A 27,070-nucleotide genomic window follows, 5' to 3' on the forward strand; every position below is an offset into this window, starting at 1 on the left:
TGATGTCTCTGAGTTCTGTATGTGCCAAGAGCAAACAAAGACCACTGGCTGCTTCAGTACAGGGACTTAAGGTGCAGAGCAAAAATGTCATGTATTTAATGTTAGATAATGCAATGAACCCAAATTTCAACAAATGAAAGACCTGAAGTTTTGTGTGGCTAACCATGGCCCTACTACTGAACCTTTTTTTCCAGTAAGTGTTGGTTGTATGAGGGTATCTGAAAGAAGACAGAAAAGGAGACATCTGGGAAGTCAAAATAACTTGTGTTCAAATGAATTATCTACAATATGTGATAATTTTTTAATTTAACTCTAAATTTTCATTTGAAGCTTTTTTTTTTTTTTTTTGTCTTTTTATACTGAACAAGTAGGTGTTTCAAGCTATCTACAAGTATTCAAATCTAACCCTGCAAAACACGTTAGTGTTCATTTCTGTTCCCAAAGATTCCTCTTTCAAACTTCAAGACAGTCTTTTGCAGGAGGGTGCTGGAGGTTTGTAGGTGTTAGGTCACTTTAGTGGTAGTGCAGTTTTATTGTTCCCAAGGGAGAGTTCTGGTTATTCTTGGTAAGCTGCTGTTAAAATAAAACCAAAAAGAAAATCTGGTTTTGCTACAGCTGATTTTGGCCTTGGGTAGAATTTTCTTTTTCAAATACTTACTGGAATCGACACAAGAAAAGTTTAAAAATGTAGGAAACCCTGTACCCAGAGTCCAAGTAAACAGCAACCCATTTGAGATGAAAAGAGGTTCCTAAAAAAGACAGTTCCTAAAAAAGCCAAAGGCAGCAAGAGACTGTGATGCCAGTTTTTCATTTGGAGGCTGTGGCTTGTTTTGTTTTTAGTGTCTGCTCCATCAGCAAAATGAATGTGTAAAGCCTGGATTTGGGCCTTGCCTGACCTGCCACCAGATGAAAATAATTAATTGTCCTTGTGCACCTCCTGCTGCAGTCAGAACAAGATGCAAATCTTGTTGCAGCTCTGTGATACTCGCTGTGTGCCTCGGCCCTTGCATTTTGTACATTCCAGCTCGTGGACACTGCTGCAGCCCACAAACTCACCACAAGGCAGGCACTACTTGCTGCATCCACTTTGGCACAAAATAACTGGTCAGCACTCAGTATTTTTTACTTGGGTGATTTAAAAAAAAAAAAAATTGTTTTTGTAATAGTGGAAGGAATATTGTGGTTTCTCTGGCTACAGGTAAATAAGTGGGTGATCTGGGCTGGTTGCCTTCATTTGGGACAGTTTCACATTCTTGTACCCAAGGGTGCCTGGTATTGTCTCCTTGTGGTCATTTCAGTCAAAGATGGGTGCTGTGAATTGCATATTGAAGGTGTTTGCCTCCACTTAATTGTAAAAGAAAATTAATTGAGCTCAGACTAGAATCCAACAATTGCTTAATGAGTGGTTAGAGGAGCTGAAGTCCATTATCAGACCAACCTGCTTCTATCTGCAGAGGAGTGCTGGCATTCCTTGCTTTTCACTGCCATCTCTCTTTTCTTTGTTAACCTGTGTAGTGGAAATCTGGATTTTTATGTTTTTTCAGCCAGTATCTGGGGAGAGATAAAGGAGGAGATGTATTTTTCAGACTTCTGCAGTAATTCTGTGTAGCACTGTGTCTTACTTGTTTATGCTTTTTTGTGAGGCAGTTTGGGATTCTGCTGTGCTGCAGGTAGTGCAGCGGTGTATACAAGGTAGTGAGTACAGTGTTTGAGTCTGGCAGTAAGTGTAATTTCCAGGGTACACACTGGGGTATGGCAACAGATGCTGGTGGTATGGATTAAGAGCACATGAAGTCTTGTTTTTCAGGGCTGACGAGATGCTTGGACTCTTGCTGTGCAAACAGAGACAAGTGGCTCCCCTCTCTCTCCTCCTAATGCTGGTTCAGAGTGACTTGCATGCCCATTCTATTTGCTCAAACCTCCATCAGTCTAGATCTCAGAGGTCCCTCTCATCTCTTGAGTGATCCATGTGTGCCATTTTATAGAGTGGTTGAAGTACCCTTCTCCTCCCAACAGCACTGATAACATTGCAGGCAGTTTTAACTGTTTTATAGCCAGAAAGAGTTGATGGCATGTATTCTGATGAAGCAGTGTCTGTCCTTGAAAGCAGGAGCCCTCTCTGCCCACTCTGTTTATTTTTTTTTTCTCTTGCTACAGATGGGAGGAGCCTGAGTAGGGAATATGATTATGACTTTTTTCTCTATAAACTTTTCCTACTTTACTTTGTCTTTTAAGAGGTAGGTATAATGCAAAGAGGCTGCAAAATTTGCATGTTGTTTCACTAGCTGTAAACAGGTAACCAGGGAAAATCAACTGACCGTACTGGTGGAGTGGATTTAATATTAACCTGCCAGTTACTGCATACAAGTTCTTTTTATTCAAAGTCACAATTCCTAGTCTTAATAATAAGAAAAAAGGCACTCTTGTGCACCCATTGTTAGTGTAGCAGTGGATTTTTCCATCCTGTCTGTGTTGCTTCAGGCTTTTCCCACAACTTCCATGTAATTTATGTGTTGAGATTATTTTTCTGGCTGAAGTTCCATATTTTTGATAATCAGTGTATTGTAGGAAAGCATGTACTGGAAACTTACATAATGCTGTTCTTTCCAGCTAGTGACTTGTTTGTGCCCTGCTCAGCCTGCTTCTGGTCTAGCACTGATGCTTTACTGGTGCTGGATGAGCAGCTTTCTGCTGCTTAGTTACTTAACAGGTTTCACTACTTGGAACTTGTAATTTTTGCTTTTAAGAGAGAGTAGTGACGCTAAATTTTATTTTTATTGAAAGTGCATTTTTTAGTATGTTGGCTGATAATATTCAGGTTTGCTGTAAATGTCTGCCTGCCACTGAGGCAGAATCACACAATTTATCAGAAATGTCTAGACCTTTTGCTAATGGAGAGTTCACCGCCATTCTTTGCCTTGACTCCAGAAATAAAATTACTTTAGTTTTTCAATTGACTTGATAAGAGTGTTTCCCATCTTCAGTTTCTGACAAACACACAAATCTGTTTCTGTGCTTGGGTGGCTGTCAGGGAATATGACAAAAGCTGGTCTTGTCTATCAGTAATTGTTTTGGGTGTTCCCTTTTTCCTGAAGCAATTGTGAAATTTTCAGAGGGGCAGTGCCTCTGTCTTTTATTTTCAAGTCAGGACTATAATCATCATTCCACCGGCTGAATGAAGAATGTGATTTTTTTTTTTTTCAAAGTCAGTAGCACGTGCCTGGTTTGAGGAGAACTCTATGAGCTGCTTTGCTGGAGCCATCCTGTCTCCTCTTCTGGTGGGTGTTGGAGACACTGTTTGTTTTATTCCCTCTTGTGCAGTTCTTGTGGGCTGGTCAGTCATGGGTTGTGCCAGAGCAGAGCACTTGGAGGAAGGAGCTCCATGAGTGCAGCTGGACTGTGAGCTGTGAGGGTTCATGGCAGTCTGGAATTTGTAACCTGTTCAGGGAGTTTGCCTCTAAATACTGTTGTTATTTTGAGATCTTACCAAGTAGTTTATCTTTTTCCAGGAGAGACCTCTCCTGAAAATACAGCATCACTGTTGTCCATGGAGAGAACTGTGTGGCTCCTCAGTGGTGTTTCAGAGAAAGGTTTCAGCAAACCATCCTGGACATTAAAACCAGGAAGTGGACACCTGATGTACAGTAACCTTTGACTCTTCCTCTGATGTGCCCATCTGTCCTGGGGAATGTTGTCTTGGCTGAAATCTCTGCTGTGCAGCTGCTGGTGACAGCCAAACACAAAATATTAGCAATGCTCACTGTGGAACACCAGTGCTGACTGCAGTAACTTTCCTCAAAATCCACAGATGCACACAGAGCTTGGAAATACCAAAAAGCATCAGCAGCTTGGATTTCAGTTTGTAAGCATCCCCAGTATAATGCAGAGGAAGTTTTAGTTGGACACAAAACTAATTAAACGGTTCAAAGTCCTAACTTCTTTTGCTCCTGAAGCAAACTTGGGCAAGCTGTGGGAATGTGCTTGTGCTGGAAACAGTGATTCTGTAATCACTCTAAATAACTTGCTAGTTTTACTCAATTCTAAAATAAATGGGCTGCTTTAAATCATTCTGAAGTTGCTCATAGGAGATGTCCCATATTTCTGGAACATTAAACATTATGATCATGACTACATGATTATAAACATGAGTGAATTTCTTTATAGTTTGTTAATGGCATCCTGGACTTCCACTAAGCAACTTAAAACCAAAACAAAATCCAAAATAACTAACAAAAAAAGGTTTGTTTGAATACTACTGATGACTTTTCTTCATTTTCTTCATTCAGAAAATGTATCTTTAAAACCATTTTCTCTCCCATAATTGTGCTATTTAAGCAAATCATCTTTAAATAGAAAAATAGGTGAGAATGTGTGTTTGGGGTTTTGAGTTGAATTGTAGTAGCTGGTGTATGACCATTGAAATGTTCTAGGTAAGTGGATTCCATTTGCCAGTGGAGATCAGGCTGTGGCTGTAAGCAGGTGTTTCACTGTGATTTCAGTATGGTGCTTCAGAGACATGAGTGGCTTTCATATCTTGGCTTTTATTGTTAGGCTGTTTTGGATTCTCTTTCACTTACCAGAATGTTTTAGGGTGATACACAGCATTTGCACACCTTTGTTTCCTGAGGAAGTTCATTCTCTGGGGTATTTGTTAGTGAGATCTTACCAGAATAGACACCTTGTGCTTTATGAGAACAATTTGTCCTCTTAACTGCAGGGGTATGATGCAGAGCAGTAGTTATGTTCTGGAGAGACTGCCTTTGAAAAGATGAAAAACATGTTGAAAGGAGGTAAAAACGTCACTTGACCTGCTGGTGAATTACTGAAGCAAAATGATCTGTTACCAATCCGTTAGGCTCGTTAATAGTGAAGGGAGAAGAAAAATGTGTTTCCATGGAACATAATAGCTGCTAGGCTGATAAATATTTTCTCCCTCCAAACACTTCTGCTTTGACAAAACAACGGTGTTACACCGCCCACATACTCATGAAGCTCAAAGTTCTAAATACAGAATTTCTTTGTTTTTCTTTCCTTCTTTGTTTTATTCCAGTTACTTTTAAGAAAATGTAAATCTGTTTGCATCTCACTTTGTGTTTACTGCTAATGACTGAAACCATTCATGTTTTTAATCTTTTTAGGTCTTAGCTTCCTCATATATAAAAGACAAGAAAGAACTTCCAAACTTCACATGTGTAGTAAGAAGACCAATTATAGTCTGTAAAATTCTCTAAGGAGAACTGACTTCTTCATATTAGGATGTTTGTCTGTAGCCTTCTATCTCAAAGCATGGTCTTACAGTATTTAATAAAATGAGAATGACCTAATAAATTACTGGGAGTTTTTTAAGACAGCTTCATTTTTGTAATCTACTGTCTGTTACCTGAATGACCTTGAGGGGTGATGGAAGCTTCTTGGCTATATAAATTATGTATTATGTATTTCATTAATACATCAGAATAAGGAATTGATTTTATTTTTGGCAGGGAAAACAGAATCCAGTAAAAAAATCAGACTGAGAGGTTGAATTCACCATCTTATTTCCACCCCTCTCCCTTTTCTTTCATTAAAAAGGACCAAGTTGTAAAAAACAATTGGGAATTAAGATTTGTTTGCAAAATAATTCTAGCCTGCACTCAGAGCAGTAGCATTAATTGATTTGGTTTCTCCATTTTACTTTGTGGAAGTATAATTCTTGTGGTGTTTTGCATATAGCAGGTACATGCAAATGTAGACTAAAAGGCATTTCTAGTTGTTCCATTCAGTTTCATCTTTTGCTATTGATACAAGCAAATCATGAAACTGCTTTCATAAAAATAATGCTGTCCACAGTACTGTGTAGACCTAGTGAAAATTCTTCACCAGAATTTGTCTGTTGTTTCTGTTTTACTTTGTAGATCAAGAATATTAAAGACTCAAATTTCTTGGGTTACAGGTGTCAAACAGGTAAAGCATCCTGCTGTAGGAGAAGGCTGACAGAGAGCAGGGGTGCCCTGTAGCTCTGTGTTCCCAGCTGAGCTGCAGGGGGCACAGGGATGTAAAATGCACTGATGTTCATCACTGTGCTCCTTTGCAAACAGGAGGCTGCCACTGCAGCCGATGTGTGCCTAAAATGATGAAGGGATTGTCAGTGTAAGCTTTATTTGAAATCTCTGTCTGTTACTTTAAGAGAATAGACTTCTACTGGTTTTACAGGATTTGGCAGACTGAGTTTGAGAAGCTGTTGTTTAGGATTAGGAATCAGGGTCAATTAAGAATGAGATGTTTTCTTGGAAGAAGTTAAATGCTGCACTGTGTTTTACCCATGTTTATTTTTAGAGTGAAATTGCTTTATGACTTCCTAATGGGCTTAAAAGTTGTCAAGGATTTAAACTGTGTCTCAAAGTCCCCTGAACACTGAAAATGTCACACTAGCTATTCTGAAATACAACAGTCCAAGCCAATAGCAAACAGTTTCACCTAGTGTACTGTTTATGTGTCTGAATAGAATTGCTATCCCCCTAGTTAATATTCACAGAAAGCAGAGTTTCTGTTTAAGGATGCCATGCTTCCTTATTCAAGGATATCAGGATATACACTGCCTTGCATTTTGGATTGTCAAGAGGAAAGGGAGCCACTGCTGTGTTGTGTTTGTTTGTCTTGCTTTCCCATTGATCAACTAAATTGGCAATCAACTCCAGTGTCCTGAGCAATGTGGTTTAGAATAACCAGAAATACAGGCTATTTATCAGCAAATAGTGATATTACTGAGGGTCAATGCAGTTCAAAATGTGGTAGAGAAGAAAATTTCCTGCAGGAAAAGGCCAATCACACCTCCCTTGTATAATACAAATAATCCTGTGATGGGGTTATCATCTTTTCAAGAATCACAGAAAGGTCTATAATGTTTATCAGTGACAGGCTGGGATACTGTTCATTTCCATTTCCTAGCGTTTTCAGTCATCCTAAAACTGAAAGCAAATGAAGAATCCCAAGGGAACGACCTTTTTTGGCAGCTGAAGATGAATCAGTGTGTCCAGCATGAACAGTCTTGTCCTATTTCCTTGTCTTTATCTACCTGAGATCTAATGGAGATGGTGACATTTGGGTTGCTGGTAGCAGCAACATATCTATTTGTGTTTGTGAACATAACTCTTCTGCATTTAAAAAGGAAAATAAATGGAAAGTTAACTGTTAAATCTAATTGAATACCTGCTAAAACATGTGAAAGCCACTATGTGCTTCTGATTACTCTACCACAAGCTTGTTGAAAATTGTTTTTGTTTGTTTTTTCAATTGATGTATCTTACTTGTTTGGCATCAGACTGCTTTTTGCCACTGGATTTGTATCACTGTAAGAAAATGCAGAAATGAGATTTAAAGATTGTTTTTAAAAATTAGTTCTAAAATTCAGTGAAATTTAGGTAGGTAGGCAACCTTGAAACAACTTGTCATGTATAAACATGTGGGAAAGGTAAAGTATTTTGGATGTAAATAAGTAATGGACATTTTGGGATAACCAAACTATAATCCCTTTTAAAATCAGAAATCCTTACAGGAGCAATTAAGTGTTGTGCTTTCTATTGGTACCATTCAACAAATGAAACATTTTATTTAATGAATAATGAAGACTTAATAAATTTTTTAAACTCAGGTTATGAGATGAGACTGTTACTAAGGGTCTAAGTACTCTTGTTTGTTTTCTTAATAGTACACTTTATTGAAGACTTGTCGATCATTAATTCTTCTTTACCATGCTGAAGGTAGGCTTGGTCCCATGCTCTTATAAGTTCTTAAAGGCTTCCACTGTTTTCAGCAGCCTTTGCTTGCTCTTTGTATCACCAGTAGTGCCCATCAACTGGCAAAGTGTGTCTGTGGGGCTGAAGTACTTCTAGAGGAATAAAAGGGAAACAAGTATTTGCTGGAATCTAAAATACCTTCCGGAACTTGCCAGGCAGTTTCCATGCTTAAATACCTCAATCACTGTCTTAAAATCTATTCATTGCCCTTTTTTTTAATGTTCTCTTTCCCTCAGGACTCTATTAAGTGGCTTCCCAAGTCTCCTAAGCTGTATGGTGGCCACAACTGGAGCTCCCAGGGCTCTCGCTGGGCCTCGTTGAAAGGAAGGGAAGGTTTTCATGGTGGTAACCTGTACAAATTCAGCTCTGCTAATGGGAAATGGAGAGAAGGAAGGATCAGTCCTGAGCAAGAAGCAGAGGAGCTCGAGGATCCTGATGATGTAAGTAGTCTTAGAACTGGGAGAGACAATGTGTATCTATGAAGAGGCTATTGCTGCTCAGACTGTTGTGCAGAATAGCACTTTGGGTTTGTGGGACCTGCATTGCTTAAACTCTCATGTCCTTGTTTGTTCAGAGGGTACAGAGCTATGTTCAATGTTTTATTCCTTCAATTTGCTTGCAATGAATCCATCCAACCCTCAAGAGTACAGTTAATCCTGCAGTTTGAGTAACCTGAGCAATGATGAGACATGTTTTTTTACTTTACTCCTACATATATTCCCAGTTACCAAGCTCCCCCATCTCTTCCAGATAAGTAGGTTGTTGGCAGCACTTGGGGCTCAGCACCTCCCTAACCATGGATGGTAGGAAAGTGAGGTTGCAGTGCTCCTCCACTGCATGTTAATTTTGGGTGATGCTCTTCCAGGATGCTGTCAGTGACTCCCTTCCTGCTGTAGTTTCTCCAGCCTGTGCCTGCCAGGTGTCTGTCACCTGCTGCAGCCTGGTGTCCTCTTGGTCCCAGCCTGGGAAAAGGAGGTGGTGACTGCACTCTGTCAGCCTTTCCCTTTCAGGGCATTCCTCACGGTTCTTCCTGATGTTTGCTGGGAGATGAGGGAGGAACTGGGCATCCTGCTCCTCTTCCAGGACCTCTGCTTCCTTCCTGGCCCCTTGAGTGCTGCTGGTGTGCCCCCTCCTCCACCCACAGTCCTGCCTCTTGCTCATGGCCTTCTTCCCTGGCACCCACAGCACTGCAGATATGTCTGGGTTTGTCAGCCTGGCACTGTAAAGAGAAATCTCTCTCAAGAGAAGAAAGGTAGTGAATGTATTATGTGAGTCAAAGCTAAGCTAATTCCCTTTTAAGTGAAAATGGGAAGCAATCATGCCTTATATGCTTTCCCTGGGGTTGTCAATGCTTCTTTCCATCCCAACCAAAAAGAGATTGTGGGAAAGTGCCATTATAGATTGAAAAATAAAGTGTCCAGTGGGGTTCTGCACAGCTGTTCAAGGTAATGGCACTGCTTTTTATTTTGGTATTGAACTTCCAAGCTTGGGAAAACACTTACAGGGTTTATTTTCAGAGGTGTTGATGTGTGTTTGCTGCATCGTTTTACTGCCAATGGAAGATAGAAGGATTTGGGCAATACGAAGATCTGATTTGACCTTAACCCATCAAATTAAGGAGCAAAACCCAGCTAAATATAAGAAAAGCATCTTAAAATATGAACAGAATTTGGGTATCGTGTCTGAATTTAATTTAACCCTTTGCCAGGAGTAACTGATAGCTGGAAGACATCACTACATTTTGCAGTCAAACTTGTCTGAAGCTTTGTTTGGTGGATGTATTTTGATTGTGTAATTATCTTTTCAAGCCCTCATGGTTTAGCTAAGCATAGGGTGACATTGTGAGCTCCTCATTGCATCTCAGAGTAAATTCACCCTAGAGCCAGGATTCAAAGTAGGCTTTAGTATGCATTACCTTTGAGGTTCCATTTCCAGAGGACTCCTAAATAAATCCCTTAAGTTTGCAGATCTCTACTCACTGCCATTTGCAACTAAAGTCAATCCAATGACTGAAACAAAGTCTTAGATATGTAGATGTTTATTAGGGGCTTGCCTTCCTTCTCACACCTATGGTCCCAAAAATGGAATGTGAGTTTTGAAGAGATGTAAGAAGTGTTTTATTTTCTTGTGTATGTGGTTCCTTCCCCCAGAACAGTGGGTTCAGTGCTACAGAGCTGCCAGAGTCTGCCCAAAATAGTCTTGTTCTCATGCTCTGCTATTTTCACAGGGCAGGATTTGTGCACATATGGATATGTGTGTGTTACATGTGCTTGTGCATGCCAGGGAACCTAGTGAAAAGCTATACGAATCCAAATCCTCTCCCCATTCCCACAATTTCAACCCCAGTGCAGACAGCAAAACATGCCCAGAGAAATAACGGTAAAATAAGTCTTTGTATGTTTGTTGTAAAGTTCCAGTTTTGTCTTCAGTGAAATAAATTCTATCATAGAGCAACGTGAGAGTGAGGAATAAATTCATCTTAGCAGGGGTAAGGTCTGTGTTTCAGATTCTCCTTGCTGTCGCTTTGTTTACCGCTTTTCTCTTTAACCCTCAGGAACCTGTTTCCAAGTTTTCCGGCAGCCTTTTTGGTAGCAGCGATAACGTGAGAGATGAGAGAAGCAGCAGAGCAGCGTTTCAGGACAAGCAGAAGCTGTCAGTGCAGGGGAAGGCTGTGTCAGGGTGTCACCCCAAGGTGCAGCTGGCAGCAGGCAGCTGCCCCGGCGAGAGCGGCCGCGCTGCCGAGCCCCGCGCGCTGGACGTGCCGCAAGCCCCGCTCAAGGTTTGGAGCTGCTGCAGGGCTGGGCTTGCTGCTGGGCTCTGCATGTCTGTGGGACAGCCCCTGGGCCTCTGGGGAGCTCCTAGTGGGTGAGGCAGGTTATAAAAGAGGCAAAGAAGGGGGGTGTTGTATGGCAGAGGTCACAGGGCTTACCTTAATGACAAACCTCAGCTTACTCTCTTTACTGCCCGTGGCTCATGTGGAAAAAGAATTTCCCATTAAAAACCCCAATTTCCTTGTAGCTGTGCATCTCACTGTACATATCCAGCTTTGGCATTGTGAGGTCAAGTCAAAGCTATGTGCAGTTGGGCACTGAGCTGAGTCTTTGTTCAGTCTGTGGTTTCAAAGCAGTGGTGGCAGGTCTTGCATGTGCCAGTGTTGAAGTGTAGCACCATTTTCCTCTGGGCTGGACTCTCCAGGGGCATGTCTGCTGGTGTTCAGAGTGGGAGGAAGGTTTTCAATGCTCACATAATTAACAGGCAATATTTTTGATTAATTAGGTCACTCATCCCTTATAATTCTTTTCCAGGTAACCATTACTGTGTGCAGTCAAATGGGGAGTCTTGGTATTAGCATTGCTGGTGGAAAGGGCTCATCTTCATGTAAAGAAAGTGATGAGGTGCATTTCATTATTCAAAATGTATCTAGTGATCGATAGGAGTAAACTGATGAGTAGTTCCTTGAGTTATTACGTTTTGTTGTTTGTTTTCTGAGATTGTCCTTCATGTAACATTTCCATCTTTGTAAACCTAACAAGGGTAAACATAGGTAGCTTATTTCCCAGAGCAGGATCTGGCATTAGACTTTGATGGGAAGCTCCAGAAGGGATGATCTGGGAGAGATACCCATATGTAAACAAATGATTTTGAAAAGGCAACCTGATGGCTGAAACACTGTTGTTTAATTATCATTTTCTGCCTCATTTTGGGGTCCCTCCCTTGGCAATCCACATGCCTCTCCCATCTCATTTGCTCATTCCCAGGAGCTAACTTGATTTGGAAGAATTATTTCACACATCTTCTTGCTGATTTATCTTTTAAATAAATCTTTGTTTTCCAGTCTGTTCCCCATGGCACAGTGTAAACAATTACTGACTTTTATTCATTGTTGTATGTGTCAGCCATGGAGGTTTATTTTTTTTTTTTGTCTTGCTAATGTGCTAAGGCATTTAGTTTTTAATTTTATGGAAGCAGCAGAACAATAAGTCTTGGAAATTAATTACTTCCCATTTGCTTTTTACATCTAAGAACAGTGGGAGAAACTGTCACTTCTGAAACCAATGTTTTGTGTTACCAGGGGATCCTGATTGCACGGCTGCCAAAAGATGGTCCACCAGACTTGGCTGGGGTACAAGCAGGAGACAGAGTGGCTGAGGTAGATGGGTTGTTTGTCACTGTGGAGTGTGTTCTCTTGTTGTTGTCTTTAAATCAAATCACTTCGAGTTGGGGAACTTGAGATCCAGATCTAGCTTGCCTTAGCTTTTTAGATGCTTGCCATTATGAAGAAATGATAATAACATTAAATTGTTGTATTCCTTCTTATTATGTTCTGGTTGTCAGATCTTTATGTTCAAAGTGCTTAACAAAATACTGTTCACTTAAATGAATAATTTACAAAGGAAAAGAATGGTCTTAGTAAGTGGTTATGAAAGCATAAATGCAGTTGTACTTGATCCAAGAAGCTTTCTTGTGACATGGTATTAGATTTACTAGATGAGTTCATTGCAGTTGTAACAAAGAAATATTAACTAAATGAGCTTGTTTCCCCAAGGTAATTTTTTGTAGGAAGAGAAAAGCTCAAAATAAGTCCCCTGATGGAGGCTTACAGGGCCAAGTGCCAAGGGATAAATGTCTCTCTCAGGCTGCTCCACCTCAAGCCTCATCTTTTCTAGCAGAAACCACTTAACTGAGCTTCGGAATTTCCCAAGAACAATGGAAAATAATGGTCACATAGAGTTTTGTGTTACACACTTTTGATGTACTGTTTGGTTTCTGTTTATGTTTGAGAATGGTGCAGTAGGAAGAGAGCCTCTACAAAATTATTTTGACGTGAAACAGGTCCATATTTATTTCAGCTCTTGTTCTCTTAAACTGTCATTTATGCTTGGTTAGATAAATAGCTTTTACTCCAGCATGGTCCATGTTGAATTAAGGTAGGATAGAGCAAGCAATATTGTATGTCTGTTAAATTCTCAGGAATAAGGATACAACCTGTATCAGCCAAAGACTTTAATGATAAATTAATCTACTAATTTTGTAAAACTATGCTATGGAATTATTAATAGAAGGTGGTGTTCCATGATATTGTGTTAGCTTGACAGTTCTTAAAAGGTTAATTATAGATAAAATCTGTATAGTTTTATATTTTTTTTCCTTTATGAAAAGTATTGTAACAAGTGGGAGAGAATGTAAATAATTCTCTACATATTTCACATTATCAGATCATTGGGGAAAAAAGCCCAGGATTTTTAGTTGCTGTATTTTTACCTTCTGAGCAGAGTTTCTGGTCAAGTTAGTATCCTAAATATCAATCCCATTGTTCAGGTTCCTCCAAGAGGCTATAATTATTATTATTTATTTTGGGGACTTTGGAATATACTAGGTAGTAATGTCTGTTCACTTAATCAATAGGGAAACAAGTGAAAAAGAAGACATTTCTGTTGCATCCTGTTCTGCCCTGCTGTTAGTATAGAAATAGTTAGGATTTCTCCATCTCCCACAAGATGGCAGAATCATTCATCTGTTTAAAGAATATAGAAAATAACTCTGCTTTATGAGAGAGTGTGTGTGTGACAAAAAGGAATTAATGAGGTGTGCTATAGAACTACAGGACTAATCTGTGTACAAATAACAAGCATTTTTCTCTTGACACTGTTACAACTTCTTATCATTGAACTGATATTTTCAGCAGTTCAAATATAAAATTCACCAAAAATGGGAAACAGCAAGAATTGCAATTTTATTTGCTTTTGTTATACAACCACCTGTAACAATAGAGCCAGATGTTTGTATACTAAATTGAGAGGGAGGGAACTCCTCTTCTTAAACAGCATTTCAAATAAAAATATATTTCTGGTGTTTTCTTTTAAAGGCCACCTTTGTTTCAGAGCCTGATGTCCTTGATGCTGGTCCTACTGAAGCTTCCCCAAAGGGCAGTCCTTTCCCTACAGTCAACCATGTCATAACAGTAAGTAGGATGGTCCCAGTAAAGAACAAGTCACTCTTACCTAAAATTAGTGTTGTCTGTTATTAATGCTGGTAAAAACTGGCACACATATCAAAGATCAGAGACCCTAACAAGCATTTATGTGGCTGTCAGTGCTGCTGGGACGTGGTTTGTGGAGGAGCTCCTGGGTAGAGCTTTTGAAGCACTCTGGTCTGGGGACTTTAGAGTGGTGCCATTCCCCCCAGTTTGAGTCATTATTCTGTTGTCTGGACTCTGTCTCTAGCTAATGAGGGAGCAGCATTTCCAAGGTCCCTCTTTTAGGAGAGAGAGGGTGAACTGCCACCAGGTGGTGACCATTTTCATCTTTTGATTTGTGTCACAGGTTAAGACATGCCTGTATTTTAGGTGACTGGGAGTAAGCTTATTGCACATGTCACAGAAGGCAACAGCTGAGCCTGCAGGGTGGCTTTTAGAAACCCATTTATTGGAACTTCTCTAGCAAGTTCAACTTTCTGAAGACCTACCCTAATCTTGGTCACCTATGTGCACAACTGAAATTATGGCTTTACTAGGAAGATACAAAAAAATCAAGGTTCCTGAATAATTAAGGTCAAAAAGCATCTTACTTGTATGGAGCTGGAAGTACTAGGAAGCAGCAGCTGTTTCTCCTGGAGCAAATGCCACAGGAATTCTATTTTTGACATCTCTTCTTTCAGTCTTTTCTAAAATCATTCTCCATGAGTCCCGTTCACAACCAGCTAATGGCAAAAAATGAAAGTATGTATATTATATAAAAGACTATAATCAAAGATCATACCAGTTTTTATTAGCCATTTGGATAACTAGTGTGATTTATTAGTTGATGGAAAAAGTCAGCAAATAGATAATGCAACTACTTTTCTCTGGTTTCCTGTGTTAGTCACTGTTTTACATGTCTAGCTACAATTTTTGTCCATGAGATAGACTAAGAAGGGTTTTCCTTTCTATTAGTTGCTTAAAGAAACTTCTTTTGAGGCCTCTGGCCTCTAACATCATCTTGTGAAACATTTAGACTGGTTTTATTTTCCAGCTGAAAACACTTTCATCAATTTGTTAGTTTTTTTTAATGCAGTTTTACCTGGTAGCTGTTTCTAACAGCCTTTATCATCATTGCAGGAAGCATGAGGCTTCCTGTTAGAGAAACCACTGTTGAAAGAGTTTTTTCATACATTGGTGGTGGCCTGGATCTGTTGCAGTAGTATCTGAATTTTTGCATTTTCATCCAAAAAGAAGGAATTACTGTATTTTTATGTTGTATGCCTCCCTTTAAGGTTCTTCAGGTGTAATGGGGGAGGAGGCAGATTAGACTGAGATACTTGACTTAGAGCAGAGTACTCAGAGGGAGTCAACTGGCTGAATATGTTCTTAGTCAAAAGTAACCAGTGTGCAAGTTCTTTTGTGAAGAAACATTTGTATTTCTGGTTTTGTTTATTTTTTTTTAAATCTTTGTGCTGTAGCAAATGATACATGTTATTGCCTGTAACCTGGAGCAGCAGTCATCCTTTTTAGGGATTATGATGGGCTTGTGGGAAGTATCCTGCTGACTTGGGAATGCTCAATTTTTCATCTGTTCTCCCTTTGAAGTACATCTTATTCCTCAATAACTGAAGGAAATCTTATTATCTGAAAAGTGTTTAGAGCCTGGCTTTTCATGGAGTTCTTGCTTTGCATGTTCAGATAAGCAGGTGGCAGCAAGACCTTAAGGCAGAATCTTCTTCTGAGCTAGGAATATAGGAAGGTTCATTTCCTTTGTGTTTCTGATCAGGTTTCAATAGAAGATGGTTATGTCTACACAAGGGAGGGAGGGATTGAAGCAAAATGGCAAAGAAACCAGAGACTCCTATTACTATTCTGCAGAAACTGAGTATGTTCCAGATGGTGTCATCTTTCTTCTCCCTCTCTTCCATGTCATCAGCCTGCCTTCCAGCAGATACTATCTTCATCTGTTTATTTTTATTGAATTTTAAAAAAACATCCTCTTTGCATATGTTGTCTGTGATAATATTTGTGTCATTCTTGCTAGCCACAGCCCAACCATCTCTGAGCCTGCTGCTCTGGCATTACAACAGGCAATGCTGCTGCCAGGTTCAGGTTTCCTCTCTGTTTTCCATGGGCTTGGTTGCTCTAACTGCTTCTAAAAGCCTCATTTAATTGTTAACTCATCCAGCCAAACTCAATTTCAAACCCTTTGTGCCAGCTTTAAGGTTTCATGACAGTGTGAATGACCAGTAATTAATTGAACAAACGAAATGTTCTTTCACAGTGAGTCATTGTATTGCAAAGGAAAAATGAGAATCTTCCTTGGTTTTAATTATGATTGAATATTTTGCTGACATACAGATAGAGGCCTCAGAACTTTAATTATAGTTAGACAGTTTTTACATACAGTATTTTATACACTTGTCTCAGTTATACTAATCATACCTCAAAATATGAAAACATATTTTACTTTGCTTAATATAGATATCTATCTAAATATAATTATTTGAAGTGGGCTGTAAACACATGCCTGTGCTGACTTTAATAGAAGGAACTTTAGCTTGGAATCCAGAGTCTTCATTTCCAGTTCTGTTGTTGTTTCCTATCCATCCTCTCAAACACAGAGTCAACTCTTCACAGTCTTTCTCCATCAAAAATATTTTCATTCAGCCTCTGACTGAAATTCCCAGAGGATTTTGTCTGACTGAATGGAGAGTGTTGACAGGGTTCAGCATCTTCTATAATTTCATAACATGCCTCATCATGTCATCTTCTTTTACTCATTTTTGAGGTTATCAGTATAATAAGGATATTAGATACTTTGTAATTAATATCAAGCCTTCAAAATATTTTAATCTTGTATTTAACTTAAATTATTAGCATATTATTTGATTTAATTTTATGCCTTTTCCCTGGGAATTTCTTCAATTATACTTCTTCATACAGTCTACCAGGGGTACAAGTGTCACTGATACTGGCTTTTCAAGAAAAGTTGAATTAAGAGTTACCAATTAAAAGTGATTTTGTGAATAAATAAATAAATAAATAAATAAAAGGTAAAGCTTACAGTACTTAAAAAAATCTGGAGAACTTCTTCATGCTACAAAAGCCAAATTTTTTGCCTATGCTCTTAAAAATGCAGAGATACCAAGTGTTGCTGTCTCTGTTGAGAAAACAGACAAGTGTACAGGAATCTATAAGGTATCAAAATGAAATCCTCTTGTGCCTGCAGAAAATGCATAAGCAGATCCACCATCTTCCACACTATGCAGTTGCTGGTCTTGTGCCTTTGTCTCATGTTGTTCATATGCAACTCGTGAGAAATCTTACATGAGATCTAACTTCATTTCCAGGTGATAATGAATTTCCAGGAAAAAAACCTTGATCCACTTACATTAGTTAAAAATCCTCAAAAAAAGTTATTATCAAACCCTTTCTTTATTCATCTGAGCATGTTCTAAACGTATCAGAAAATTGAAATCATATGACATAAAACTTTTGTTTCTCTAGCCATTGTCTTACTTTGTTCAATTTCTAAAAGCAAAGCCACTGGAGTACTCAGGTCAGAGAAGGAGTGTAAAAGGAGACAAATAAAGTGAGATTCAGAATTTTCTTATCATGAACAAAGCTAGATTTCTTCTTAAGTTTGTTTCAAACAGTAAAGACCTTGCTCACATCACAGTGTTTGGCTGACCTATAGCACCATAAGATCTACTACTTCAAGTTTTTTATGAGGAGCTGCTTTATGCCTTCTCCAAAACATTTTCATGACTCTTTTAATCTTGTCATGTAAGGGTGTTGGTGTTTTTTTGTTTTTTTTTTTTTTATTCTGACAAGCTAAGTTAGTTTTAGAAGTCAGGAATCTAACTCCCCACTGCCTTGCATCTTGTGCAGGTTTACATATGTTTGCAGAGAAGCCTGTGAGCCTTGTTGATTTAGCTAACCTTAGTCAGTGTGTGAGCTTCAGTGGAGTGAGAGCACCCATGTGCTGAGTGATCACCTCCTCCATTTCATCTCCTCTTTGCTTCTGCTTTTATCTAAGCAACTGAGTATTTCTGAGTCACCATGAAAGATGGAAGATAAAAGGTGTGTGTTGTAGACACTGTGTGTGCCTTCATAGTGTAGTGGTTAGGGAACTTATTTTGTGAATTTGAAATTAAGTTCCTGCTCCCAACAAATGCTTCTTTTTGCACAGTGTATCTTTTCTCTCTTTTCCTTTTAAGTTGTTTTCTCACAGCACTCAGTCAAAACTGACTCATTTCAAGCTCTAAGTTCTTGGATTTTGCCAAGCTTGTAATTAAGAATGCTAAATAGGAAAAACCTTTTAAAAAGACAGGACATTAATTGATCTTTTCAAGTTACCATATTAAAATACCTCCAAGTTAGAGAAAATCTACAAAGTGAGTCCATCATATGGTAGGCAATAAAAGCACTGCAGACAATAGAAGAAAAAACATACAAAAGACAGAATCATGCAAAGCACCTTGAACTGTGGTGTAGGATATTATTTGGACATAGCATATTATTTGAGACTAAAAGAGGATAAGTATTTAAAGAACAACACAAATGATGTAGCACTGTACACAAGCAATGCCTCCCCTTGTGAAAGGCATGCTCATGGACTCTGCAGGAATTCTGCAGGGGGAGAGACTGTACTGAGTTCCTGCAGGCTTTCAGACAGCCTCTGCCTTTCACAAGGCTGAGGAGTTTTCTTCAAATAATCAAAGGGCAACTTGGACCATGGGTAGCACTGCTTATGGGGGCAATGCCTTTTAAGTCTCCTGGTGTGGTCAGAGCAATGCATTTTCTTCAATGTTTTCATAGCATCAGGCCATAAATGATTACACACTTATATGAAAATCTGTAAATTAGGTTCCAGTGTCAGGGAAGTCACTATCCAGTGGTACATTAGAAGATGAAAGAAATGGAGCAAGGACAATACTTCATATACAATTTGAGTCATACAAAAGCCTTTTGTGCTTGACATCATTGCAGATACAACTTTATGAGGATTGATCTTCCATTTTTGTTGTGAGTTTGACAGAGCTCCATCTTTCTTGCCTTGTGCATTGCCCTTGGGAGGCACTTGGCAGAGAGCAAGAACAGAAAGGAGTTTTGCTCTAAATGTGACATGACCTAATGTTATATATACTGCATGCTGTAAGACAGATGAAACATGCAAGATGTTCTCTTGCTATTCCAAGAAGTAGAGAAAACGCTGCTTTAAAACTGAGCTGTAAAATATATCAATATCTAGAAAATTCACACAGGGGAAATTTCTATAGAATCGTAGAGTGGTTTGGGTCAGAATGGACCTTTAAAGGTCATCTTGTACCCCACTTGTAGTGACCAGGGACATCTTCCACTAGACCAGGTTGTTCAGAGACCTGTCTAACCTGTCCTTGAATATTTCCAGGAGTGGGGCATCCACACTTCTCTGAGCAAACTGCTCCAGTGTTTTACTGCTTGTTCATTGACCTCCAGGAAATCACACCGAGCTGAATTATCTTTTGGAGTAAATCATGTGCACAACATGGGAAGAGCAGTAGAGGAAGGGATGGGCTGGTGGGGTAGCCCCTGCTCAGGCCCTCACCAGGCTGCTGCACACAAAACTGAGGCAGCACTTCCACAATCATGGTGCCAGAGCTCCTCTGTCAGTGCTTGAGAGATGTGTGGCTGTTCCAAGGGAAGGATGAACTGAATTATGTGCTGCCCTCTCCCAACCCCAAGCAAGAAAAGGTGTCATGAGCTGCTTGCTGCCTGAGTGCAGCAGCACAGATCACACTGATTTCCTTGTGCAGACAGCTTCTGTAGCCAAGTTTAAATGAGGTGCTTCATCCATGCCTCACCAAAGATTTATCTTCCCCATAGTGCAGGAGAGGTTTATACCTCTCTCTCTCCATTTGACATCACAATTTCTGGAGTTTGGGCAGAGGTCAAACACAGCAGTAAAAACAGCATTGTAAAGTGCTGGGGAAAGGGATGTAGCCAGGGATTTCCATGACCAGGAGAGTTGAGGGTTCACCATAAAACCCATGCTTGTTGAAATGTCCCTGATATGCTAGAAAAGGAGAGCTGTGCTGAATGCCTGGAAGGGGTTTCCAGACACGTGTGTTTTCAGGCACACAGCTGTGCATCAGCTGCTTTCTGTCCCACAGCCTTCCACCTGCCCCAGCTGCTGTCCTGGCTGCTGTGCCTGCTCCTGCCTGGAGGTGGGATTGCTTGTGAGTAATGAACTCACAAGGAACTAATTTGATCTCTTTCTCTCTTTGACTTGTATTTCCTTTTTTCCTTTTGGGGAGCAGGTTGCTTTTATCTATTGCTGCTGATGTCTCTTCAATTAAGAATGTCATCGGTTGCTGGTTTGTTGTGAACCATGCAGCAACAGTTCTGCCCCTTCTCTGCTGTTCTGTTGGATGCATTTTTGCATCCTCTTTTTAAAATTTTTGGTTTAACTCCAGCTTTGTAATATTTTTTAGGCATGAAAAAATACCCTATTTTTGTTTAAATGTGATTTAGACAGCTTATTCTGTGAATATAGTCATTATCAAATGTGATCTTTTGCATTTAGCAAAGGACTGCTTTCATTGTTTAGTGAGAAATCTAAATTTACTCTTCAGGTCTAAAAAATTACTTCCATCCCCAGTGATGGCAAAACAGGTAAGACTAAGTATGAAATCATAACATTATTCATGAGACTTATGTAAACCCCTGCACATGCTGTAAAGTCAAAATTTAAAAGTATTCATTATTTAAATATATGGAGCAAAGCTAGGCAGGCATTTTCTAGCTGGGGAATATTTTCTTTAAAAATTTACCTGTTTGAACTAGAGTTAAAAGTATGTCTGGTTTTCTTCCTAAAAAAGGTCAATCCAAATTCTTTTTTCCTGCCCTTATTCCATCAAACTTTGGCCTTTCATGTGTTGTTTCATCTTCTGATTTGTAGCCTCTGTGCCCAGCAGCTGGCCTTGCTGCCAGCTGTGATTTGCCCTGTCACTGCTGGTTATGCCTTTGATATGAAGCTTGGGTTGTAGCTGTGAGTGTTGTCTTGAGAATTTCCCTCTCCAGCTAATACTGGAGTATGGACCTGTGGGCTGGGAGAGGCCAGGGGTAGGGAAAAACTTATAAAAGACAAAAAAAAGATGATGGAGTTTGTTCTGTTCAGTTTTAGTTTTGAAAAAATTATAAAAAGACATAATGAACTGTCTTTTATGGACTGTTCTGCAATGTTTTGAACAGAGATTTTGATTAGAAGTAGGTAAGGAAAGCATATGTGCACATCTGGAAGTTAAAAATTACTGGATGGTGACCTGTTGGCAAGACATTTCATTTATCATGTTTTATTTTAAAAACTGCTTTCAAATATCACAGCTAGTTGTGGGTTTGTTCCTAACCTGTTTCAGTATGAAAGAATTTTTGCAGCCAACTCTGCAGCTAAATTGCCCCAAGTTGTTTAGATGGTTTTATTTTACTTCTTCCTGCACCAGAGTGCACAGGCAGCCCCCTGTCTGTGCTCCAGCTGAAGGACTCAGAGTTTCAGTGTAGGCTGGTAATCCATTAAATGAGAATGTCTGAAATAATTTGGTTTTTAATTATGCATGATTCAAACAAAACTGATTTTTTTTTAGTGTAGAAAGTCTTAGTGGTTATGTTAAAAAAAGTGACACAAGGTAATGGAAGAAGTTTCCACCAGTGAGTCCCCTGGTTTTACTACAGGACATCTCCATTTTGAAGTTTACTTTTTAGGCACTGAAAAGGTAATTTCAGGGGAAAATGGAAAAATAGCAACTTGTTTCATGTAATTAATGATGCATTTTTCTGAAAAGATATTCCATGTATTTTGACAATTTGAGATTGAGTAGTAGTTCCAATATTATTTAAATAATGATATTTAAAGCATGATGATGGAAAGTGAGTAGGAGGACTTTGCAATTTCAGCATAAGTATTTTAAACAAGTTCAGACACTGCTGAGTAACAACCAGTGGAGGAAACAATGGAATAATAGAAAATCTAGATAATTTGTCCCCCTGCACTGGCATCAGTTTTGTTTGGAGAGTTGTCTACAGAAGATAGAAGTTTCACACCTTCCCACATACCTTAGACAAGCAACTCAGGTGCCTGTAGTGGAAGGGTTTTCCTTATTGGCTTCTAAATGTCACTGTCTTGCCCTGTCTGTAATGGGCAGTGGAAATAGTTTGCTTCCTATTTGCTGTGCCCTTTTTTCATATAGGAAATCTGTTCTCCTATCTTCCCTTGATCATGTTTCACCAGATGTACATTCAAATATGAATAGTAAAGAAAAGCTCCAAGAGCAAAACTTGCCTATTTAATAGGGTAATGCTGAGTCAGTGAAGATAAGCAGGGAAATATGAAAATGAAGGTAAAATTCCTCCAGGATTCTGGGAAGAGAAGCACTGGGTTTGAGAAAAGGATGTAACAAACCTTAATGCAAGTTTAGAGTTGTTGAGTTTTGTTACTTTCTTTTGTTTGCAGTTTTTTTGTTTGTTTTTGTTGTTTTGTTGAACAAAACTGAAAGAGTAAAGGAAGCTGAAAAAGCTTGTATTGTGGTGTTCCTGGAGCTTGGGTGAATGTGAAGGCAGTGATAGTGAGTGCTGGGTCCTTAGGGGATGGTTAGGTGAAGATGGTTAGGCCACTGTGGTTAGAAATGTGATGTGTGTTTGTTATATCCATTTTGTGTTGTGTGTTTGTTTACAGAGGAGCTTAATTGATAACTTTTCCTATAAGGAGAGAGAGACTAGAGGCCAAGCCTCTTTTCATTGAATTAGACCTTGTACAAATGCCTGCTCTATTACTTAGTTGCATTTGCAATTGCATAATTGGCACAATCCTCAACTGAGAGTTGTTTTTTCATTGGTACCTATGATTCAGATTTGAGAAAATCAGCTCCTCAGCATTCTGTCAGGGAGAGAGGCACAGAGGAGGATGAAGGATACAGGGGAAGGAGCAGTGATGGTTTAGGGACAGTAGTGGTATGAGTTCACATAGGGTTTCACAGGGAGAGTGGGCAGAAGGCAGAGGGACAGAGAATACAGCTGCACATGGACCAGGATATTTTGCTTTGTTAGAAAGGATTCAACACTGTGTCTCTAAATCAGTGTGAGTCAGTGTGTGTCCTTTCATCTGCCTGGAGAGAGTACAGAGGGGCTGCTTTCCTTTTTACCTGAAGCAACATGGAAGATTAGATGCAAGACTTCCCAATACCATGTATTTTGTGGAGCAGTTAACTCAATTACCACAGAAATGGTGAAGGAGCACTTGTCATCAATTAAATTTAGTTTATAATTTTTAGACCTAGTTCCATCATAATATTGGAAAGATAGTATACAAGCAGTCATGAAATGTTTGAAGAAAATCTCTTTTAGAGGATTAGTTTTTGTTCTTTGGAAAATGGGGAGTAGGGACCATACTGAAAAAGAGTACTTAAAAAAACCTGACATTTAAAATGGCTAAGGTGTTTTCTTCCAAAGGACAAATAGGTACTGGTGACTCTGCACTGCTAATGAAATACATGTCAGTCATGGGGAGGTGTGCACATGTCTGTTTTTGGGCAGCACACTACACAAAGAAAGGTTTTCTCTGAGCTTTGAACTGACAACTCAATGAAATGCCAAGCCTGGTCCTGGATGTGATTGTAGATAACTTAGGGACAGACCTCTGCAGTAGTTCTTGAGGTGTCAGAATTTCATTATGTGACCCAGTATGTATAGATGTGCATTTGCTGTACTGCAAAGCAGCTGGCTGTTGTTAAGCAAGGAGCATCTTTCAGCAAAGAACAGAACCATCCAGTGCTTATAAGGAAAGCATGTGTGCATGACCAAAGCAAATCTTCCTAAGAGTTGTAGCCTGGCCAGTGCTTAGGATCTCTATAGGTTATTTAAAGCTTCCAGAAATATGTCATTCTTAGTTTAAGCAGAAGAAAAAGAAGGGGGAAAAAAGGTATATAATTGGGTGCTCACTACACCAGGATATACTAAATTTACACATAGTTTTAAGGTAAGTTTATATCTAGCAGGGGTGAGATTCTGCTCTGGATTAACACCTGCACTTTGGTGTCTGTGTGAAGTGTGCTGTGAGCCAGGGGGAGTCGGAGCTAATGTCAGGGGAGCCTGGGGAATAATTAATTTTACTTCAATGCAGAAACCTCCTGGCTGAAAGTGCAACAGCCACAAAGCATCTATATATGCTTGTGTCATTTCCTAAATCAAATTATGTACAGAGAGGAAATAATATATAAACAACTAAATGGTGTGGTGCCAGTCAACATTAACTGTTCTCAGAAGTAGAAGTAGCTGATAAATAAGAAGTACTAACTTTCCTGAAAATTTTTATGCTGCTAATAAGATGGTCACTTTATTTATTACACATTATCATCTTACCTGTTTGTTAGATATACTAATAGACTCACCCTTATATGTTTTCATTACATGTTAAAACTTTTTTGGAAAGCAGTAAAGAGGAGGATGATTTTGTGCATCAGAGTGAAATTTGTAATAATCCATCCATTGATAAAAATAATTACTGATACATTATTCAGCTATACATAAGAGCCTGCCACTGTTTTTTCCCCTGTTACAGCATTTAGATTAATTTTAAATAATTGCAGTATAATTCATAAAGAACACAAAGTTATTGTCCAAAAAACAGAAATCAAATCCATGTATGCCTATTTTACTGAAAAATTTAAACATTGATATTTTCTCTTAATGTTTCCCTTAAATATATTTTGTCAGTAAAGAAGCCCAAATATGCAATTTTTCAAAGATCAATAATTGATATGATCTATGGTTCCTAATGAATCCTTTATTGCTTTCAGGAGGATGAATTGAATGAATAATGAAGTTAAATTCATTTTTTGTATTTACTTGTCTTTATTTTTTAAAAATATTTTAATTTTTTTTTTCACTATAGAATATAGAAAGTTTTTTAAAAGATTAGCACACCTTAGACACACGGTCTAAGTCCATGGAGCCAAATGGAATCCAGCCAAGGATGCTGAGAGAGCTGCTGGAGCGCTCCCCAAGCCCCTTTCATCATCTCCTGGCTAACTGGGAAGGTCCCAGTTGACTGGAAGTTGGTAAATGTGATTCCCATCTAGAAGAGGGGCTGAAAGGAGCATCCAGGGAACTTCAACTTGACTGACCCAATCCTCTATGACAAAGTGACCCACTTAACCTTTGATTAATTTCCCAGAGCATTCTCCTGGAGAGCCTGGCTGCTGGCTGGGCAGGGACACTGTTGCTGGGTGAAAACCTGGCTGGATGGCCAGGCCAGAGGCTGGTGGGGATTGGTGCTGTGTCCAGCTGGTGGCTGGTGACTGGTGGTGTTCCCCAAGGTCCCAGTGCCAGTCCTCTTCAGTATCTTTACCAGTGGTGTGGGTGAGGGGACTGAGTGCACCCTCAAGGTTTGCTGGTGGCACCAGGCTGGGGGTGCTTAGCCTGGAGAAAAGGAGGCTCAGGGGAAACCTCATTGCTCTCTAAGAGTGCCTGAAAGGAGCTGGGGCCAGATGGGGGTTGTTCTTCCTGTGACAAGTGGCAGGGCAAGAGGAAATGAAGTTGTGCCAGGGTAGGTTTATACTGGATATTAGGAAAAAAGTCTTTACAGAAAGAGCATTCAAGCATTGGAACATTGCCCAGGGTGGTAGCTGAGTCACCATCCCTGGAGGTAATTAAAAGATGTGTAGTTATGGCACTTAGGGACATGGTTTAGTGGTGGACTTGGCAGTGCTGGGGTAGTAGTTAGACTTGATGATATTAAAGGTCCTTTCCAACCTAAACAATTTGATGATTCTCTATGGTGTTACACCTCTCACATATTTTTTCTCATCACCTGTTTCCCCTGTCCCTTTAAGATATGCTCATTAAACACTTCCCTGCTTTGATCTGATTCTTTTCTCTGAAATCTTTCACGTCTTGCTGAAGATACCTCGGATAATCCTCACACGCCCCTCCACCTCAGATGAAGATGCTGAGCAGCTGCCCCCAGACCCCGATGACTTTGAGCCCGAGGAGCCTGACAGCTCAGGAGCCCATGCCTATTCAGACTGTCTGAGCAGTGCTTTTTACCCTCCCTAATAAAGTACTCTTCTGGCAGGAGTTCATGGGTGATTTTCTTTCCCATTGTTTGATTACATTAATGTAGAACTTGAACCGCTTTGCCTTATTTATAGTGAAAACCATTACATGCAGGATGGATTTGGGAGGACAAACCTGTTTGTATTTCTTTGCCTTGAACTTTCCTTTGGCAAGAACTTGTGAACCTGAAATGAAATGCACTGGGTCAAGTTATGTGAATGTCACCACATGCTCCAGTAGCCACTTGTAAAGGTGCCCTGCAGCCCCTAAATGCAATGGAGAAAAGAGCAGGTGATTTTTATTCTGAAGGTACTTTACCCATTTGGAAACACTCTAAAAACAATTGTATAGTTGGGTGGGATTTTTTAAATCTTGTGTCTATGTTTTGTCTGTACAGCTCATCCTTCTATCTTCCCCCAGGTTCCTTTGATTTATCCCTTTTAATGTCATTTTCTATGAGAATTAAAAAAAAATCTGTCTTTAAATAGTGCTGGTTTTTTGTTTTTTGTTTTTTTTTACCCACTGAGAAATGTTATCTGTGTTGGAATTCTGTATCTCATTCTATTGTAATAAAGAACAGTTTCTCCAGTTATATCAGTAATGTGAATGTATATCAGATTTGAACAGGACCTATAAGTTGTATTTTATTAGATCCAAATGCAGGAGGCACCTTATGCCTTAACTGTGTACCTGAGAGTGAAGCAAGAAGCAATTTCTTATGCATGAGGAACTGTCTGAAACTTATTTTTTCCCTGACTTGCATATAAGCAGAACTTTTAATTTGCCTTACTGCAGTATGCCTGTATTTTATATGTATATGTGTGTGTGAGGTAAGAATTTAGGAGCAAATTGTCCTGTACAACTGTTTTCAATCCTTATATTCTCTTCACTGCATTTTAAGCTGCTTAAGAAGAACCATTAAGGAATGTTCTTTATTTGAGATTCCATGGTGCTGCCTTAATTCAGAGGTGGGGTCTGGCCCTGCTGGACTTGAATGCCATGACTTTCTTTTCATGTACATTAAGTGTGTATTGATGGTTTTTATGATGTTTGTACAGTTTATTTTCCTGCAAACGTAGTATAACACAACCCAGTGACCTGGTAAATCCTCATATTTTATTCACATTCTTGGGAAAGATTTCTCAGGTGATCATTCATATATAACTTCAATGAATGCTGGTAGCTGGCTTTTACAGAATTAGAAAGTTCCCAGGAGGGTATGGCTGTCACAAAGAGAAAAATA

General features: G+C 39.3%; 1 protein-coding gene across 1 annotated transcript; it reads left to right on the forward strand.

Annotated features, from left to right (window-relative positions):
• Positions 1–10,518: 10,518 nt before the first annotated feature.
• On the forward strand, positions 10,519–26,608 carry LOC306797975 (uncharacterized protein). The gene is made up of 5 exons (XM_079297692.1): positions 10,519–10,554; positions 11,081–11,170; positions 11,848–11,925; positions 13,642–13,737; positions 25,675–26,608. Exons 2-5 carry the CDS (start codon positions 11,105–11,107, stop codon positions 25,825–25,827), a joined length of 393 nt encoding a protein of 130 aa, XP_079153818.1. The 5' UTR covers positions 10,519–10,554; positions 11,081–11,104; the 3' UTR covers positions 25,828–26,608.
• Positions 26,609–27,070: the final 462 nt, after the last annotated feature.

Source organism: Erithacus rubecula (genome assembly GCF_903797595.1).
Source record: "Erithacus rubecula genome assembly, chromosome: 2".
NCBI classification, from domain to species: Eukaryota; Metazoa; Chordata; class Aves; order Passeriformes; family Muscicapidae; genus Erithacus; species Erithacus rubecula.